Source organism: Lepisma saccharinum, chromosome 12 (genome assembly GCF_977018435.1).
Source record: "Lepisma saccharinum chromosome 12, izLepSacc3.1, whole genome shotgun sequence".
In the NCBI taxonomy this organism is placed as follows: domain Eukaryota; kingdom Metazoa; phylum Arthropoda; class Insecta; order Zygentoma; family Lepismatidae; genus Lepisma; species Lepisma saccharinum.
In genome coordinates this window covers 6,466,623-6,485,172 of record NC_139240.1, presented here as the reverse complement: position 1 = coordinate 6,485,172, position 18,550 = coordinate 6,466,623, and the positions used below count along the sequence as shown (strand labels likewise).

At 42.7% G+C, this 18,550-nt stretch overlaps 1 protein-coding gene across 1 annotated transcript; it reads left to right on the top strand.

Moving 5' to 3' along the window:
* Positions 1 to 17,583: 17,583 nt before the first annotated feature.
* Positions 17,584 to 18,237, top strand: LOC145996212 (uncharacterized). The gene has a single exon (XM_083132631.1). The coding sequence runs from the start codon at positions 17,584 to 17,586 to the stop codon at positions 18,235 to 18,237; it is 654 nt and encodes a 217-aa protein (XP_082988757.1).
* The last annotated feature ends 313 nt before the right edge of the window (positions 18,238 to 18,550 follow it).

Below are 18,550 nucleotides of genomic sequence, written 5' to 3'. Positions count from 1 at the left end.
ACAAACGTCCCGAATCAATTATTAAAGAGGGGAGGGGGGAAACGAAGGTTCGTAATTTAGCGTTAGCGACGAGGACTTCAACTCGACGCCCCTTTGTGACTACCAGCTCAAATCGTCAATGCCAGCCTAAGGAAGGTATCACAAGATTTTTGTTTTGAGCCAACTATCAAGTAAGAATCAATCTGTTCTGTTCCCACTAATTTTGACGTATAATTATCTTTCATTAATTCACTTAAAGCGTTCAAGACGTCGAAAAAGGCGACGCACTACAAAGGAAAAAAAAGGGTGAGGATAACCAGAGTGCAATAAAAGTTTTATGCGCAATGCTTATGCTTGGTTAAAGGGAAATACGACGTGGAACTTCGGCACAAAGATATTAAGTCCATTATCACAGCAGAGAGAATTTACGTACCTACGCCAAACAAACTTCGGCCTCAGAGTCCTCGTAAGGCCGCTGCCCTATTTAAGTCCTTGTCCTCTTTGATATCGACCCATTCCTCAAAAAAGCAAACGAGGAGAGCTTCCGTCCGTCAGGGCAGCACCTGGGCACGTCTCTCGCTGGCCAAGTTGTGGAAAAGGGGTTTGACCTTCACGTTCCCGTCGATTCAAAAGTCGTTGAAGCACTGCCGAGGTGTTTTACGTCCTCAGCGCTTGTACCAAGTCTGCCGCAAGAGGCAGCACTGGTCACTGAGCCATCGAGGACGAACGGCCTCTGATGGCGGAAAATTAAACTAATATTTTACGTGAAATTTTCCCAATATGTAGCGTATGTGATATGTGGATATAAAAAAAACGTTACAATGGGTGGGGCGGGGAAGAAGATGCGAAGGGGTTTTTCAGCACCCCCTTATTTTCGTCTGCATCTGCCATGGTACATTATGTATGACTTACTAAAACTTTGTCGTCACATTGGAGTAACACCGCTGTCATTGTAGATAACAGACCCACACTTGCTTTCTTCTATGAGGGAGGGGGAGTCTCTACAATTATTAGTGGCTGTTGTCTTTCTTCCACCATTACTATTTTTTTGTCAAAAATTTATTTTTATTTTTAAGACACAGTATATGGTCATTGGCCTCCATAAACAAGCTTTGTTTGTTTAAAATTACAAAACATGCGCTTGTAGAAAAACAAAACTGAAACAAGTCACTAATAGCCTTCAGTTTCATTGGCATATTTTCATAAAAACTTTTAAATGTTCGGGGTGTAAGGGGTGACCTTCGACGTAGTACACCCAAATGTCAACCTCACTTCCACGTTAGTACACCCTGGACTGAAGACTAACGAGGCTCTGGCGACTGGTCCCATGGCCACTATAATTTTGTTTGTGATGTCCTTTGTTTTGTCCTTATTTGTGCTGAGTGCCCGTTTACAGCCTCAGCTTTTAACAGAAGTCAGAACATTTTAAGATTTTTAATTATACAACGTTGGAGTTGTTCTTTGTAATGATAAGGGGCTGGTCCCCGTATAATGTGACGGGAGCAAAATAGCCTAAGTGCTGACGCTCCCACAATTTTAAAATCAAATTCAAATTCAAATTTTAAATGTTCATTGGTATTTGATGTAATGGTTAAAGAATGCATGTTTTGTTTATTTTCAACATCACCCCCCCTCAAAAAATTTCACACCTACATGATTAATATTGGCCCCGTCCCTGCCCTCATGTCATACGTACAAAAAAATATTGCGATTAGATCTGATTGTTGCCGAACTGATTTGATGTACAAACTTTTTGTTAACCTGTACCAATTATTTTATGGTCAAAAATGCTACCTCCTCTCATTCGTGGGTAAGTTAAGGTAAGGCCCCACGTTATGGCGCCACTAATGCTACGTCTCATTCGTGGGTAAGATAATGTAAGGCAAAGCTCCACGTTATGGGCGCCACTAATGCTACGCCCCTTGTGGGTACGTACTTAAATGTTATTTACCACGGCTACAGATATCTTAATCTCAGGGGGATAGGTTCTTTGTTTGAGAATTCCAAATAAGAAAGCGTTTTATAGCCAAGAGGATATAGTAAAATGCGGATCTATATTCTGAGAACTTGACAAAATACAGAGAAAATATATGTATATGTATAATCGAAAAGGCTTCTTCTTCTTTTAAATGGCTTCTTCTTCTTTTAATATGGAAAAAGCTTCTTCTTTTCTTATGGAAACGGCTTCTTCTTCTTTTATCATCAAAAGGCTTCTTGTTCTTTAATTATCGAAAAAGCTTCTTCTTCTTTTATTATGAAAACAGCTTCTTCTTTTAATATGGAAATGGCTTCTTCTTTTTCTTTGAATTTCTTCTTCTTTTATTAAAGCGTAATCTTATTTATGAGCTCGCTTTCTCCCCGCTTCTTTGTCAAACAATACAAGCTATACTTGTAGAAAGAGTAGGGTCGACTAAACTGACAATAGCGCCACCTCCTATTTGACGACCAAAGGGGAATAACCAGGATCGCTAATAACGAGCGCTGCCAATGGCCCAGTGCGACTAAGAAAAAGCGCAACCGAAAAGTGCTTCGGGGCGTCTAATTTGACACAGCGCCACCGGGGACAAACAAACAAAAAACTGACGATGTTCTCCTCGTCAGAGATATAAAGATACATTTCTGAATTCGTTATCTTACTTAATAACTTCCCTAAACGTTTTGTATGCGACAATATTCTTAATTATTTTAATTGACTATATACACCATTCTATTTACTTCTTCTATAGTATTTGAACTCTTCTTTTATATATTTCTCAATTTACTATAATATATATAATCCCTCTTCTCCGCTCTAAGTTTTTTATAATTGCCTTTGCTCCTTTTATATAGCGTGCTGCCATCTCTTGTCGATTATGGGAAACCATACCTCCTTGCAACATTCATTGTGTCGTGTGAAAGTGGCACGTGACACAATATCCCCCTCCTTGAGGATAAAAATTTATATATTGGAAAAAACTTTTTGGAAATAGATAAATTTTTCCACTTTCTCTACATCTCGTTTGACTTTTCTCATTGGTTCTCATTTCTACAGCTTACATTGCTTTTCACTTTCACTGTGAAATTATATCTCCTGGCATGCAGCATTTTTCTCTTCTCTCGATTTCTCTTCTTTCCATTTTCGTTTCTAGATATCTTTTCACTGTTCCGGAAATATTCGTGACATCTTAAGTTATTTTTAAATACAAAATATAATTCTTCAATAGTTCATCTGCTGCAAGTCTGCTTGTCTGTTTTCTCCAAGATAGTCTTTACCTGACGATGTCCTGCCAAAATAGTAATTTTCGTTTCGCCCTTTTCTTCTTTCAGCAATCTCTCTACAGATTTTCAGTTAGCTCAGATTTTTCCGTTTCAAAGAACTCTCTCTCTTCTCTAAGTTGATCATCTAAGTGTTTCCATCAGCTACAATAATTCTTCACATCAGCCTTAATTCCATATCAGCATGTATCTAGATATATTTATTTTCTGGGATTACTACCCTTTTCTCGGAATACAACCGATTCTTCTTTAACTTTTGGGATTACAACCCGTTCTCGGAATACAACCGATTTTTCTTTATCTTCTGGGATTACAACCCATTTGTTTTACACTTTTCTAAATACACGATAACCTTTAGTCGTCTAAGCTTGCAAAGAATTCATTTTACTGATACTATTCGATCTTCTTTCATATTATCTTCTCCTTTTTCCTGGGAGTTTTCTTCGTAATTAACTTCCTTCTGTGCTTAACTGTTCTATCTTCTTTCTCTTCTGTTCGTATATTGAAAAGTTTACATCCATTTTCCATATTACTTTCTTTGGCATCTCTTCTTTTACAGGTTTGATCTTTCGCTATCAGTCTCATTTTTCAATGGGGGTGGTGACATAAATTAGCAGTCATTATTCTTTTTTAAGATATCACTTGCAGAATAGATTTTCCTCCAACGATGACTATCATATATATACATATATCTTTTTACAGGAACTAAACATCAAAGAATTAAAAATTTTCTTCTTTCAATTAGATCATTATTATTTGCCCCAAACTAATAATTCCACGAATTTTTCTTCTGGAGAACTGGAACTTTTACAGAGAACTTTTTTAATCCTAGAAACGTCTGCTTGCCAGTCTAAATAAGTCATAACATCTCCTTCCTTTGCACTATTCAGTCATATTTGTTTCTTCCGATTCTTTCAGATACTCGTTGCTTGTTATTATCTTGTTTCTCTTTTCCTTCCTCTTCTTTTCTTCTATTTTCTTTTCTATTCTTCTCAAGATTCTTCTTCCTCCTCTTCCAACTTTCTTCCAGTAAAGAAATTACTTTCATATCTCTCTTCTTCCAATCTGGTTTCTGCCAAGTCGTCTTCTTATGTTCTACATCTTCATCAAATGCATGCTCTCCTTGTCTTTTCCGTCTCGTCTTCTTCTTCCTTCTCTTTGGCGAAGTAGCATCAAAATCCATTTGATCTATGTTGACCCTTTTTATCATATTCTTAACTTTCTTCAGGTTCCTTTCTATTTTTAATTTCTTCCTCTTCCTCTTCTTCCATGTCTTTACGTGAATATATCTAAATTTCATTTTACTTTTCTTTCTTCTTTGTTTACATCTTCTGCTCGGCTTATGCTTATTTTCTTCCTCTGTCAGAGACTCTTCACAGGAACTTTCTTCTTTGATCTTCATTTCGACATGGATTTCTTCATCATTACATTGACAACTAAATTTTTCATCTCTTTCTATTCCTCTTTCATCTTCTTCTATTTTCTCATCTTCCTCTTCTTTGACCTCTTTAAGTTCCTGAGTGTTTTCTTCCCGTAACTTTATAGCTACTTCTTCTATCTTGCTGTCATGCTCGTCATTGGAATTTTCCTCTTTTTCTTCTTCTATTTTCTTATCTGTCTCTTCTTTGTTTACTTCGCTTAACTTTATAGCTTCTTCTTCTATCTTGCTGTCATACTCGTCATTGGAATTTTCCTCTTTTTCTTCTTCTTCTATTTTCTTATCTGTCTCTTCTTTGTTTACTTCGCTTAACTTTATAGCTTCTTCTTCTATCTTGTCTTCGTTTTCTGCTATTCTGGAAACATCTACTTCTGTCTTGCTGTCATTTTCTTCTGTTTTTTTTTGTGTTTTTTTGTACGTGGCGCCGATTACGTGAAGTTGTGCCGCCGGTACTCCGCGACGCGACCCCTCGTAGGATTGGAAGTCGGTCGAGTACGCTCCGCCACTGGACATCCCCGTGTGCGTAAATGTGTGCTCTTCCCATAACCAAAGTTTGATGTAATTCGGCCCACTGGGCACGGAGTTACAGAAGAAAGTTCCCCGAAAATTTAGTGAAAGTGCCACCTTATGGGTAAAGTGGTAAAAATGTGCATCTTGTGGTAAAAAAAACACTTCCAGTGACCCCCCAGAGCCGTTTTACCTCTGAGACCACACCCTCCCCAAAGAGGAGATTTCAGTGAACGTATAGACACCTCGACCGACGCAATCGGGTGAGTACAAACTTTTCAACATAGGTTAAACCACCCCCATGCTATCCTTATGCAAGGATTAGGCTTAAAAGGACTAAAAGTGCATTCTGTGTCTACCACCCGATAACTCGAGAACTAGCCCTTGCTAAGGGGCGGGACTTATACCCCCGAAGAGCCCCATCCTTCCCCCGAGCACCAAGACCATTACCCCCCCCCCCCTTCAAGTGAAAAAGAGACTCTACCACCCCCTTCAGAGTGACGGCATGTGTTGCAGTTAAATCGCTGTAGCGGTGGGACGTAGACACGGGCGACGACCCAGGCTTGACACGTCCTGTCTTCAAGGGATGTGACGTGGTGATACACGTTTGATGTTGTGATCGTTTGACGTTTCGCAGCGCGTGTCAAACAACAACAAACTCCACGTGCGCTCTTGGCGGGAAAGCTGTCTTGTGTTCTCCGCGAGTGATACGCTGCTTTGTAACGCAACGAAGTGCAGTGTGAAGGATGGCTCCCACGGGGGCCACCCCTAAGACTACCAATAACCGCCACAGCATGGATTATCCCTCTGAGCAAACAACCGACCCCTTTAGAAGGGGTGGAGGGTTAGCACGCACACCCCCTTCCAAGAGGAAGCACTTGTCGGATAGCCCAGAGCATACAGTTTCGCAGCAGGAAAATCCCGGTCAGACCGCTGCATCCCAACCACACCTAACTCCCACCCCAAACCCCCCAGGAAGCCAAATAAGCACAATTGTATCAGACTCGTCAGAATACAACTTGGGAATGTACCAGAGGCTACATTTAGATATTACTACCGTGATATCGAAAGATAAGAATATTACGGCTGACAAAAAGACGCTACTACTGGAAATCCTGGCCAAAATGAATCAAGTGCATACAGAAGCCATAGTAGAGTCCCGTTCTTTAAGAACGGCGTGCCGTATTTTGGAAACTAATAATAACCCCCAAACAGTAGCAACTCAACAAAAGCCAACATATGCGCAAACACTGTCCAATCCAGCACAGCAGGGAGAAAAAGCTGCTCAAATACAAAATATCACCAGCAAAGCAAATCATACCGTATTTATCACAGCGCAAGATAACCAAAAGGTTCGTGATATATGGGATAATTTCACTATGGCAATAAATCCAGTCCGTGAGAGGGTAAAAATCGAAGCTATGCGAACCACCCCAAAAACCCTTATTGTGGAGACCGCCACCAGAGAGGACCTTGAAAAAATAATGAATAATCAAAACCTCAAATCCAAGAAACTGAATGTGGAACTCCCTAAAAAACGCAACCCGCTGATGATCATTTATGAAATCAGTAGTGGCAGTGGGAGAGTTCACGGACCTCTATTGAGGCTCGCCTTAATGGATTTGTCTCGTAAGGCATGAGCCTCATTTGATGGCAGTGTTGCCAGCTGCTTACTCGAAAAAATCACCAAGGTTTTTTGGGTTTAACGTAGCCTCAAGCAAGGAGCTGGCAATCTTGCTTGAGGCTCGCCTTAATGGATTTTTTTCGTAAGGCATAAGCCTTATTTTCTCACAGTGTTGCTAATATTTTACTCGAAAAAAATCACCAAGGTTTTTTTTTGGGGGGGGTAAACCTAGCCTAAAGCAAGGAGCTGGCAATCTTGCTTGAGGCTTGGGGTTACACAGTGCATAAAGCAAGGAGCTGGCAATCTTGCTTGAGGCTTGTCTTACAGTGCATAAAGCAAGGTTGCCAACCTACTGGTATTTTTGCTATAATTTTTTACAAAAAAAAAAGAGGAGAGAGAGAGGGAAGAGTTAAACAACCGACAGCTGCCAACACCCACCCTAACCTACTCTAACCTAACCTACTCTAACCTAACCTACTCTAACCTAACCTAACCTAACCTAACCTAACCTAACCTACTCTAACCTAACCTAACCTAACCTAACCTACTCTAACCTAACCTAACCTAACCTACTCTAACCTAACCTACTCTAACCTAACCTACTCTAACCTAACCTAACCTAACCTAAAACAAGAAGCTGACAACCTTGCTTGAGGCTTGCCTTACAGTGCATAAAGCAATTTGCCAACCTACTAGTACTTTTGCCATGGCTTTTTACAAAAAAGAGAGAGAGGGAAGAGTTAAACAACCGACAGCCCACCTACAGCTTTTTTTTTGGTCTAACCTGGCGTAAAGCAAGGAGCTGGCAACTTTGCTTGAGGCTTGCGTTACAGTGCATAAAGCAATTTTTGCCAACCTACACATACTAAACAAGGAGATAGGTTAGGTTAGGTTAGGTTGGGTTAGGCAACAAACATATATACTGTCGTAAAAGAGAGAGAGATGGGTGGATGGTAATATAGTATGTGTGCACGTGTGTGCGTATAATATGTAGCATTATTAACTAGAGTGTGTTGGCAATTTACTTACAACTAAAAAAAAATAGAGATGCCAACGTTGCTGTAAGATGGAGAGAGAAAAACTTATAGCTGACAACAGTAATGAGCGAATGCACCATATTGTAATTTTCCAACTCCGGCAATGTTTGTATATCGTGACTTTTGTAAACCTCTCTCGGGGGAACGATGTGCCACACACATACACACATACGTGTATTGTGACGCAAGCAAACAAACAAAATAATAATAATTGTTGTTTTTTAGGATTCCTGGCCCCCCATAACCCCGCCAGGAGTGCGTGGTGCCCAACCAAAAAAGTAAAGGTTTTCCCGTACGACCTTCGAACGTAAAATTGATTGACGTGGGGGACAAATCTCTTCGGGGGTGTTTTTCAATTTGTATATTTACCTGTGCATACTATTTATTATTAATTTAACTGTGTTCTGTTTGGCATCTATTTCGAGCAGTTTGCCCGGCGGTAAAGTTTTATTGTTTTTAAATTTTTTTGATTTTTTTTACGCAAGGCCATGATCTTACGGATGCACGTGGTGTTTAGCGTGTCCTGTGAGAAATACACGTGAAGATCAGCTTCCGTACAACCGGCTGGATTTGTAACGCTGCGATAAACATTAACTTCCGTACCGGGCAGAACGCCTGTTCCGGCGGCGTGGAATTCGCGCCACTCCCCAAGTTCACGTTGAAAGGGGAGAGGCCGGCTGCGACCATGATGCTCGGGTAGAGTGACGTAAAGTCCAATGTCAAAATAATCTCATTTTTTGTTCTGTTTTTGAGTGCCACGTTCATGTGAGGGTTACGGCGTACGTAACCCCCGACCAGCTTGTGATGATACTCGAGATACGACTGTGGGAAACACAAATATCGCTTGTTCTGCAACGCTTCGCTGAAATAGTAATGCGAGAGATGCCAGTTGAGTTTGTGCCCTCGAACCTGGTCCGCTCGCAATATGCTCTGGCAGCACAATTCGGGTTGCCCTAAACTCAGAGGCCTAGTGAGTTGGCAATACTGACACGACCTAGTTTTTCTCACAACGTTGCAACGTTTAGAAAGTCGTTAATTTTGTTTTTGTATTTTCCGTCGTTGGGTTTCCTCGTCATGTCGATCGTCGCGAATCCGAAATCGTCACTGTTCCAGCAAGAAGAGCAGCGTTCCGAAAATTGATTGATCAACAGGCCGTTGAGTTTAGTTCGAGAAAAACGAGGTTTTCGGATTGTACCCAACCATGGAACTCAACGAGGGTGTGGTTTGGAAAATCGGAAAATCGAAAGTCACGTTCGAGGGTGACAACGTGAAAGTCAATTTGGGTGAGAAAAACAGCTGGAGCAGGTACCCCGGCACGGTTGGACTGTGGGAACTCATCACCAAAAAAAGCAGCCAAGAGATTACACAGACGAAGATTACCAAAGTTACAAGAAAATTTTGATCATGACGGATGCCTTGTACCAAAACAACGACGCTACGCAGAATCGCGTCAAATGTAGCAGCGGTGAAAAATACAAGAACCTCATCAAGCCGATATGGAACCAGGTCAAAACAGGCAGCGGCGTCAAACTCTACAACAACCTGCCCAAAAAGTTTGTGTGGGTTGACGACGTGCGCAAGCTCATAGACAGGTTGATGGTTATTGCAGGAGAGGAGAATGCAGGCAACAGCAACTTTTGCAACAAGAAGGTAGGAATTGAAGACATGGTTAGCTCCAAGCTTGCCAACTTCATTGTGAATAACGACAAAGGCATAGGGTACCTCATCAAAATCATCAACACCCTACCTCCGAAATTTTGGAACGTGGTCGAAGGTCGAGGTCTCGTGAACATCATCAACAAGCTACCCTTCAAGATGCACTTGCTAGGTTACCAGTACCGCAGTCCCGGTACCAAACTCGAACAGCGACTAAAAAAAAAAAGCGACAAGGGTGTGAATCCCCTGGATGCTGCATGCAAGGATCACGATATTGCCTACAATACCAATACCGATCTCGATGTACGTCATGATGCTGACAGAAAGTTAGAGCACGCAGCTTTCGGGAGACTCGTCAGCAGAGACGTCTCGCTGGGCGAACGGGTCGCCGCATTAGGTACGACCATCGCCATGAACACAAAACAAAAAAAAATTGGGGTGGGGTCTATAAATAACAACCTACCCGAACTGCTCTGTAAAAAATAATCAAGATATGATCACCAAATCCTCTGACGGCATCCCAGGGAGTCACAAGCAGACAGGTATTATCGTTACGTTCAAACCAAACTCTGAGTTCATGGAGCCAATTATCTACACACCCTCCCCACCGATATACTTTCCTGTATATCGTAATCGCATAGACAACATAGAATTAGCAGTGACAAACAAAAAGGGGGAGGTGGTTGATTTTGCAGGAGCCGCGACCACTGCCGTCGTGGAGATTAACATATAATAAATAGCCATCATGGAACAAATCGAAAGTTACGAGTTGCAGTCCTTCCCTCCCAACCGTCGCACGTTTGCCAACCTTAACGAAGCAAATCGAGAGATAGAATACGATGTGGACGTCGGGGATGGATTCATTCACCCTCACAGAGCTGATTTGTACGTCAAGTTTGATGTAGTGAAGAGACAACGGCGAAGCATTTCTTGCCAACGCAAACCTAAGACTCGTAGATAATTTTGTGCCGTACCTATTCTCGCAGGTGGAAGTTAGAAAGCACGGCACCGTCATCGATAGGGTTGACTACCCCGGGATTACCTCGACTGCCGTGGGAACACTGAAACTCTCCAAGACCGATGCAGCATACTACCAGGCAGGGGGATTCGAAGCAGGTACAAAAATCAAAACACAAAATCACACAGTACTGTTTCCCATGCGTCTGCTGCCCGGTTTCTTCTCGGACTACAAGGAGATCATGTGGAAGGGTGGTTTGCGCGTCACTTTTCGCAGAGCTGCCAACGACAACGACGCACTGATGCGATACAGCACTTTGGGCCCGGACGGGACTACCTTGCTTCCCAACACACTACCCGACGCTGCCAAGTGTATTGTAAGGTCCATGGAGCTGCGCGTGCTAGTGGTAGAATACGAATCAAACTATGCTCTCAAGTACAAAGCCGACATCCTGAAGAATCCTCAAGTGTCCATTCAGTTTTATGGCTACCAGTGTGTGCAAAAACCTGCTTCCGGCAATCATTTCGAATTTGACGTAACCACGCAATTCAACAACATTCGGTACGACATGCCCGAGTTTGCAGCCGTACTCTTCCAGACAGGAAGGGGTAACAATCAGGAGAAAAATTCAAGCCAGTTCGACAACTGCAAGATTAAGAACATTTACCTCAAAAATGGCAGGAACGAAGTTTTCCCACGTGAGAACTACAACCTAAACATCGCAGAAGAGGACTACCTGAAACTGTACGAGGCGTACACAGCTTACAAACGAGTGACTTCCGGTAACGTGGACGTGTACTACAATCCAAACGAGTTCATAGCTCACAGACCCATGTTCGTCATCAACACATCTAAAATAAAGCAGGTGGTTGTTAACGATCGCACCAACATCAAGATTGTGTGCGAGTTCCACGATGCCTTGCCTGCCGACACTCTGTGTAGCGTCATCCTCATCGCGGAGAAAACTTTTGTGTATGATGTCAGGAACGAGCGAGTAACCGAACAGTTTTAAGAAAAAAAATATATACTGACCAAAAGTCCTTTGTTAACCTGCAACGCTGTGTCCAGGATGTACTGCAAGAAGTAGAGGTTGATAATAAAACATCTTCTTACAATATATATACACACTGCCTGTCAACACCTTGTTTTGTGGTCAATCTGAAAATATAATAAAATTAAATCATGCTTGAGCGCGCAAAGGAACTCCCCCTTTGGCCATGCACATGCCCCTTAACTTGCCCCCGTAGGACACGTTCTGTTCTCTTACGAGGTTGTCATAGAACCCTCCAATTCATGACTTATGAAAAATCTGTTTGGTGATTCATCACGTACACCTATATGTGAGAAAAAATATGAATAGAACCTATGCTCGGAAATCCAAAATGGCGACCGGAAGTGGCGTTATCTTGGAAACGGTGAGACTTAGGAGAAATCTGTTTGCAGATTCGTCACGTACGCCTATATGTGAGTAAAATATGAATAGAACCTATGCTCGGAAATTCAAAATGGCGACCGGAAGTAGGGTTATCTTGGAAACAGTAAGACTTAGCAAGAATCTGTTTGGTGATTCATCATGTACACCTATACGTGAGAAAAAATATGAATAGAACCTATGCTCGGAAATCCAAAATGGCGACCGGAAGTGGCATTATCTTGGAAACGGTAAGACTTAGGAGAAATCTGTTTGCGGATTCATCACGTACGCCTATATGTGCGAAAAAATATGAATAGAACCTATGCTCGGAAATCCAAAATGGCGACCGGAAGTGGCGTTATCTTGGAAACGGTGAGACTTAGGAGAAATCTGTTTTCGGATTCATCACGTACGCCTATATGTGAGTAAAATATGAATAGAATCTATGCTCGGAAATCCAAAATAGCGACCGGAAATAGGGTTATCTTGGAAACAGTAAGACTTAGGAGAAATCTGTTTTCGGATTCATCACGTACGCCTATACGTAAGTAAAATATGAATAGAACCTATGTTCGGAAATTTGAACAAAGCAAACAAAAAAATCGAATACGACGTGGACGTAGGGGACGGGTTCGTTCATCCTCACAGAGCGGACCTCTACCTTCAATTCGACGTGGTGAAGAAGAAAAGCAGATACGCGTTCCCCGCAGCAGCAAATTTGATACTCGTGGACAACTTCGTGCCTCATCTGTTCTCGCAGGTGGAGGTGAGGAAACACAACACCGTCATCGACAGAATAGATTATCCAGGCATCACGTCGACGGCAGTGGGAACATTGAAAATATCCAAAACGGACGCAGCGTACTACCAGGCCGGGGGATTCGAAGCCGGGACCAAAATATCGACGAGAAGTCACACGGTGCTCTTTCCCATGCGTTTGCCCGAGGATACCCTATGCAGTGGAACGTGGAGAGAAACCTTAGTGATTTTTTCGAGTAAGATGTTGGCAACACTGCGAGAAAATAAGGCTTATGCCTTACAAGAGCAAACCATTAAGGCGAGCCTCACCGAGCCTCACTTTCGGTCGCAGAACTCTCCATTTGGGTCTACTAATGTTGCCAACTTACTAGGCAGTATCAATATTGCCTCTGATTTTCTGGTCGTCCGAAACTCGAATTGGACGGCATCGAAGTAGTGCGTTACCTTTTCGGGAACCTCTCCTCGTACACGCTGAAGTATGTTTCGTTGTACTTCAACCTGGTGGGGAGAAGATAATGCCCGTCGTCGCATCCGGTTGCGGTGACAATATAAGCAAAAACTAGGTCGTGTCAGTATTGCCAACTCACTAGGCCTCTGAGTTTAGGGCAACCCGAATTGTGCTGCCAGAGCATATTGCGAGCGGACCAGGTTCGAGGGCACAAACTCAACTGGCATCTCTCGCATTACTATTTCAGCGAAGCGTTGCAGAACAAGCGATATTTGTGTTTCCCACAGTCGTATCTCGAGTATCATCACAAGCTGGTCGGGGGTTACGTACGCCGTAACCCTCACATGAACGTGGCACTCAAAAACAGAACAAAAAATGAGATTATTTTGACATTGGACTTTACGTCACTCTACCCGAGCATCATGGTCGCAGCCGGCCTCTCCCCTTTCAACGTGAACTTGGGGAGTGGCGCGAATTCCACGCCGCCGGAACAGGCGTTCTGCCCGGTACGGAAGTTAATGTTTATCGCAGCGTTACAAATCCAGCCGGTTGTACGGAAGCTGATCTTCACGTGTATTTCTCACAGGACACGCTAAACACCACGTGCATCCGTAAGATCATGGCCTTGCGTAAAAAAAATCAAAAAAATTTAAAAACAATAAAACTTTACCGCCGGGCAAACTGCTCGAAATAGATGCCAAACAGAACACAGTTAAATTAATAATAAATAGTATGCACAGGTAAATATACAAATTGAAAAACACCCCCGAAGAGATTTGTCCCCCACGTCAATCAATTTTACGTTCGAAGGTCGTACGGGAAAACCTTTACTTTTTTGGTTGGGCACCACGCACTCCTGGCGGGGTTATGGGGGGCCAGGAATCCTAAAAAACAACAATTATTATTATTTTGTTTGTTTGCTTGCGTCACAATACACGTATGTGTGTATGTGTGTGGCACATCGTTCCCCCGAGAGAGGTTTACAAAAGTCACGATATACAAACATTGCCGGAGTTGGAAAATTACAATATGGTGCATTCGCTCATTACTGTTGTCAGCTATAAGTTTTTCTCTCTCCATCTTACAGCAACGTTGGCATCTCTATTTTTTTTTAGTTGTAAGTAAATTGCCAACACACTCTAGTTAATAATGCTACATATTATACGCACACACGTGCACACATACTATATTACCATCCACCCATCTCTCTCTCTTTTACGACAGTATATATGTTTGTTGCCTAACCCAACCTAACCTAACCTAACCTATCTCCTTGTTTAGTATGTGTAGGTTGGCAAAAATTGCTTTATGCACTGTAACGCAAGCCTCAAGCAAAGTTGCCAGCTCCTTGCTTTACGCCAGGTTAGACCAAAAAAAAAGCTGTAGGTGGGCTGTCGGTTGTTTAACACTTCCCTCTCTCTCCTCTCTCTTTTTTTTGTAAAAAGCCATGGCAAAAGTACTAGTAGGTTGGCAAATTGCTTTATGCACTGTAAGGCAAGCCTCAAGCAAGGTTGTCAGCTTCTTGTTTTAGGTTAGGTTAGGTTAGGTTAGAGTAGGTTAGGTTAGAGTAGGTTAGGTTAGAGTAGGTTAGGTTAGAGTAGGTTAGGTTAGAGTAGGTTAGAGTAGGTTAGGTTAGAGTAGGTTAGGGTGGGTGTTGGCAGCTGTCGGTTGTTTAACTCTTCCCTCTCTCTCTCCTCTCTTTTTTTTTGTAAAAAATTATAGCAAAAATACCAGTAGGTTGGCAACCTTGCTTTATGCACTGTAAGACAAGCCTCAAGCAAGATTGCCAGCTCCTTGCTTTATGCACTGTGTAACCCCAAGCCTCAAGCAAGATTGCCAGCTCCTTGCTTTAGGCTAGGTTTACCCCCCAAAAAAAAACCTTGGTGATTTTTTTCGAGTAAAATATTAGCAACACTGTGAGAAAATAAGGCTTATGCCTTACGAAAAAAATCCATTAAGGCGAGCCTCAAGCAAGATTGCCAGCTCCTTGCTTGAGGCTACGTTAAACCCAAAAAACCTTGGTGATTTTTTCGAGTAAGCAGCTGGCAACACTGCCATCAAATGAGGCTCATGCCTTACGAGACAAATCCATTAAGGCGAGCCTCAATAGAGGTCCGTGAACTCTCCCACTGCCACTACTGAAATCCCAATCAAAAGAGAAGAGGAGAATATAACAGAGGAATTTTATGCACTGAATGGTATCGAGGAACACTTGAACATGTCTCTAGATGAATTCAAGACCAAATTCAAGTTTCGGTTTAAAACCGGGCCCAGGAACCGACCAGTCTCGCACAGAGTATACGAGGTGGATCCCGTAATTAGGAAACTTATCCTAAATATGAATAAGGTACATTTAGCCTATCTGTCCTTGTCAATGAAGGACTATTTAGTCGTCCCGGTTTGCCTCAAGTGCCTGGAATATGGACATGTCGCGAAGCACTGCAAAGGGGAGCAATACTGTATAATATGTGGAGCTGAGGGACACTCTAGAGAGGAATGCAGAAAGGAGAGGGTAGAAAAATTATGCATACCCTGCATGAGAAGGAAAAGAACGTGCAACGCCGATATAAAGGATTGCCCTACAATGAAGTTCTTTCAGCAGAGATTAATAGAAAAAACCAATTATGGAATTTAAACAAATAAGAAAGAGAAATAGGAACACCCCTAGCCGCCGACGCCGTAATGCGACAAGAGCGGCGGCATACGCAGTAAGGAAACAGGGTGAACTTCAGGAAATTCTAAAACACCGTTTCACAATAGATCTTCCTCTCCACCTCAATACCTTAATCTCCGGAGAACTACTTTATCCCCCCACTCCTCCCCGCAGCAACTTCTCTCTTCATTCCACACTAACGCCGTTACCTACTCAATATAACTGTCAAAAACCCATTCTTAGCACACCGATACCTGGCCTGAAACCATGTGCCTTCATTATTCCCCCTCAGTTATCCATATCCCCCCCGCCATCGCCACTCTCACTTTCTCCCCCTGAATCAGTCCTACTCACACCACCGCACTCACACTCTGCACAATCCTCGCCAGTCTCCTGGTCTTTCTCACACACCCCATTCAGCCCCACCTCATACTTCGCTCATAGCTATGAAGACCTCCAGAATGACCCCTGCCCCAATCTATCGTCTCATTCTCCTTCCCTGATTGACCTAGTCGAACCTCCAAGTCGGTCAAATCTAAACCCGGAAGCTCCTCCCTTCCAAGTACAAACAAAATACTTAAATTTTACCGCACCAGTCATAATGAACCCACCCCGACCAGAATTCAAAGATACCCCAAAAACGAACATCAACCCAGCAACGATATACCGTAAATTCGAACTTGATCTACAACTTAGCCGGCTTGAAGAGAGGGATAATTTAATCACTGCGCTGCGTTTGCTGGTTAGATTAAAACATGATAACGGAAAATCCATTACATTCCCTTACCCGGAGGCTGTGGATAAGATGATCCTAAGATGCAGCAACATCCCGGTTAGTCCGGATGAATTGCACGACTTACTAAAACAAACGTTTCACCGAAGGGACCTAAAGCTAGACTTAGAAGAGGTCTACAAAGATTTCGCAAGGGGATATGGAAGAGTTGTCCAGGATGCCACCAAGCCTTGGCCGTCGTGGAGCTCTGTAATAAGACATTGACGAGAAACAAGTTAGGCATACTGCAGGTAAATCTGAATGGAGCGAAACTGGCCACGGAGGAGATTTTCATCTTAGCTAGAACAAACAACGTCGACTTGCTGTTGTTACAAGAACCTTACATTCTAAACGGAAAGGTGATACATGCACCGATGGACGCTATACTAGCCTAGAACCAAAACCAGAATGCCAAAACTGCAATAGTAGCACTAAATAAAAACATAAATATGCTCAAAATAGAACAGTTATCTGATTCACATACAAACTGCGTAGAAATAGGATACAATAAACAAAATTTTACAATCATAAACACCTATTGTCAATATAGTCACAGCATCGACAAATATATAGACCACATCAGAAAAGCCTGCAGGGCCTATTCATACAACAAGATTCTGGTGACTCTAGACAGCAACTCTTCCTCACCCCTCTGGTTTGGCAGGGATATGGATTCCAATGGCGAAAAAATGATGAACCTTCTAGCTGAATTAAACTTAAATGTAGAAAATCAACCGGGTAACCCACCAACTTACCGGGGTAGAGCGGGGGCGAGCAGTAATATTGATCTAACTCTATCCAACAACCGCATGAGCCCTCTCATAGAGGGTTGGAAAGTCCTGGACATGGTAACAACCAGTGACCACAACGTCATTGAGTTTTATGTCAACCTGGAAGGTGCTCCAAAAACCCACACCATGAGACCACCTACCTACAACTGGGCAAAAAACGGACAAGACTGCTCTGCTAAACAACATCGATCTGCCAGAATGCTCTAGATCTGCAAATATCGCAAATGATTTGGCAGAATTGCTCACGAAACAGCTTCAAGCAGCCATAGAGGCATCCACGCCTAGGCACGATATGGACAGACCTCCTAAACCATGGTCAAACAAATTGACAAGGCTTAGGAACAACATGCGCAGATCTCGAAAACTATACCAAAAACCAAACATTCCTGACATAAGAGCAACTTATCTAGAAGACTATAGAAGATCAAAGTCTAAATATGCAGAAGAGTTGAAAAGCTTCAAATTGAAAAGGTGGCATAATTTTGTAAATAGATATCTTAATAAGGATAAATGGAGTATGCCGTATAAAATTATCACGAGCAAAACTAAACAGAGAGAGGTGACAACAACCTTAAAAAGATCTGATGGAACCCTAACCAATAACGCACGGGAAACCGCGGAACTGATGCTGCATGGACTCCTCCCAGATGATGATGAACAAACGGACAACGAGGAAAATGCCGCGATAAGGAGGGAACGTGGACGCTATCCTAACAACACTCCCATAGCCCCATTCACATCTGAAGAAATCGTCCGAGAGCTGACATCAATGAAAAGTAACAAGGCGCCAGGCCCAGATGGCATACCAGCTGGAGTAATCAAGCAAACGCTTCCAAAAACACTACCTTTCATTACAGCCCTCTTCAACCAATGTATTATAGGAAAGGAATTCCCCAGGGCATGGAAGGAGGGACGCCTAGTTGTAATCAGGAAGGAAGGAAAATAAGATGCTGCGAGCTTAAAATCGTACAGACCCATCTGCCTGCTAAATACTATGGGGAAGCTTTTTGAAAAACTTATAAACAAGCGTCTGCAGGAATTCCTCGCCATGGTAGGAAAAAATGACAACCAGTATGGCTTCACAAAGGGTCGTTCTACGGAGGACGCTATAAATAAGCTAAAACAGGTTGTGGAAAAATCAGAAACGAAGCTCGTCGGACATTAGCGGGGCCTTCGACAATTTGTGGTGGCCCCACCTCTTCTACACCCTCAGGAAAATAAACTGCCCGGTTACACTCCTCAGATTGTTGGAAAATTAC

Bases quoted from the DNA above. Each gene is read 5' to 3' on its own strand.
- LOC145996212 (XM_083132631.1), top strand. From the start codon at position 17,584: ATGGACAGACCTCCTAAACCATGGTCAAACAAATTGACAAGGCTTAGG.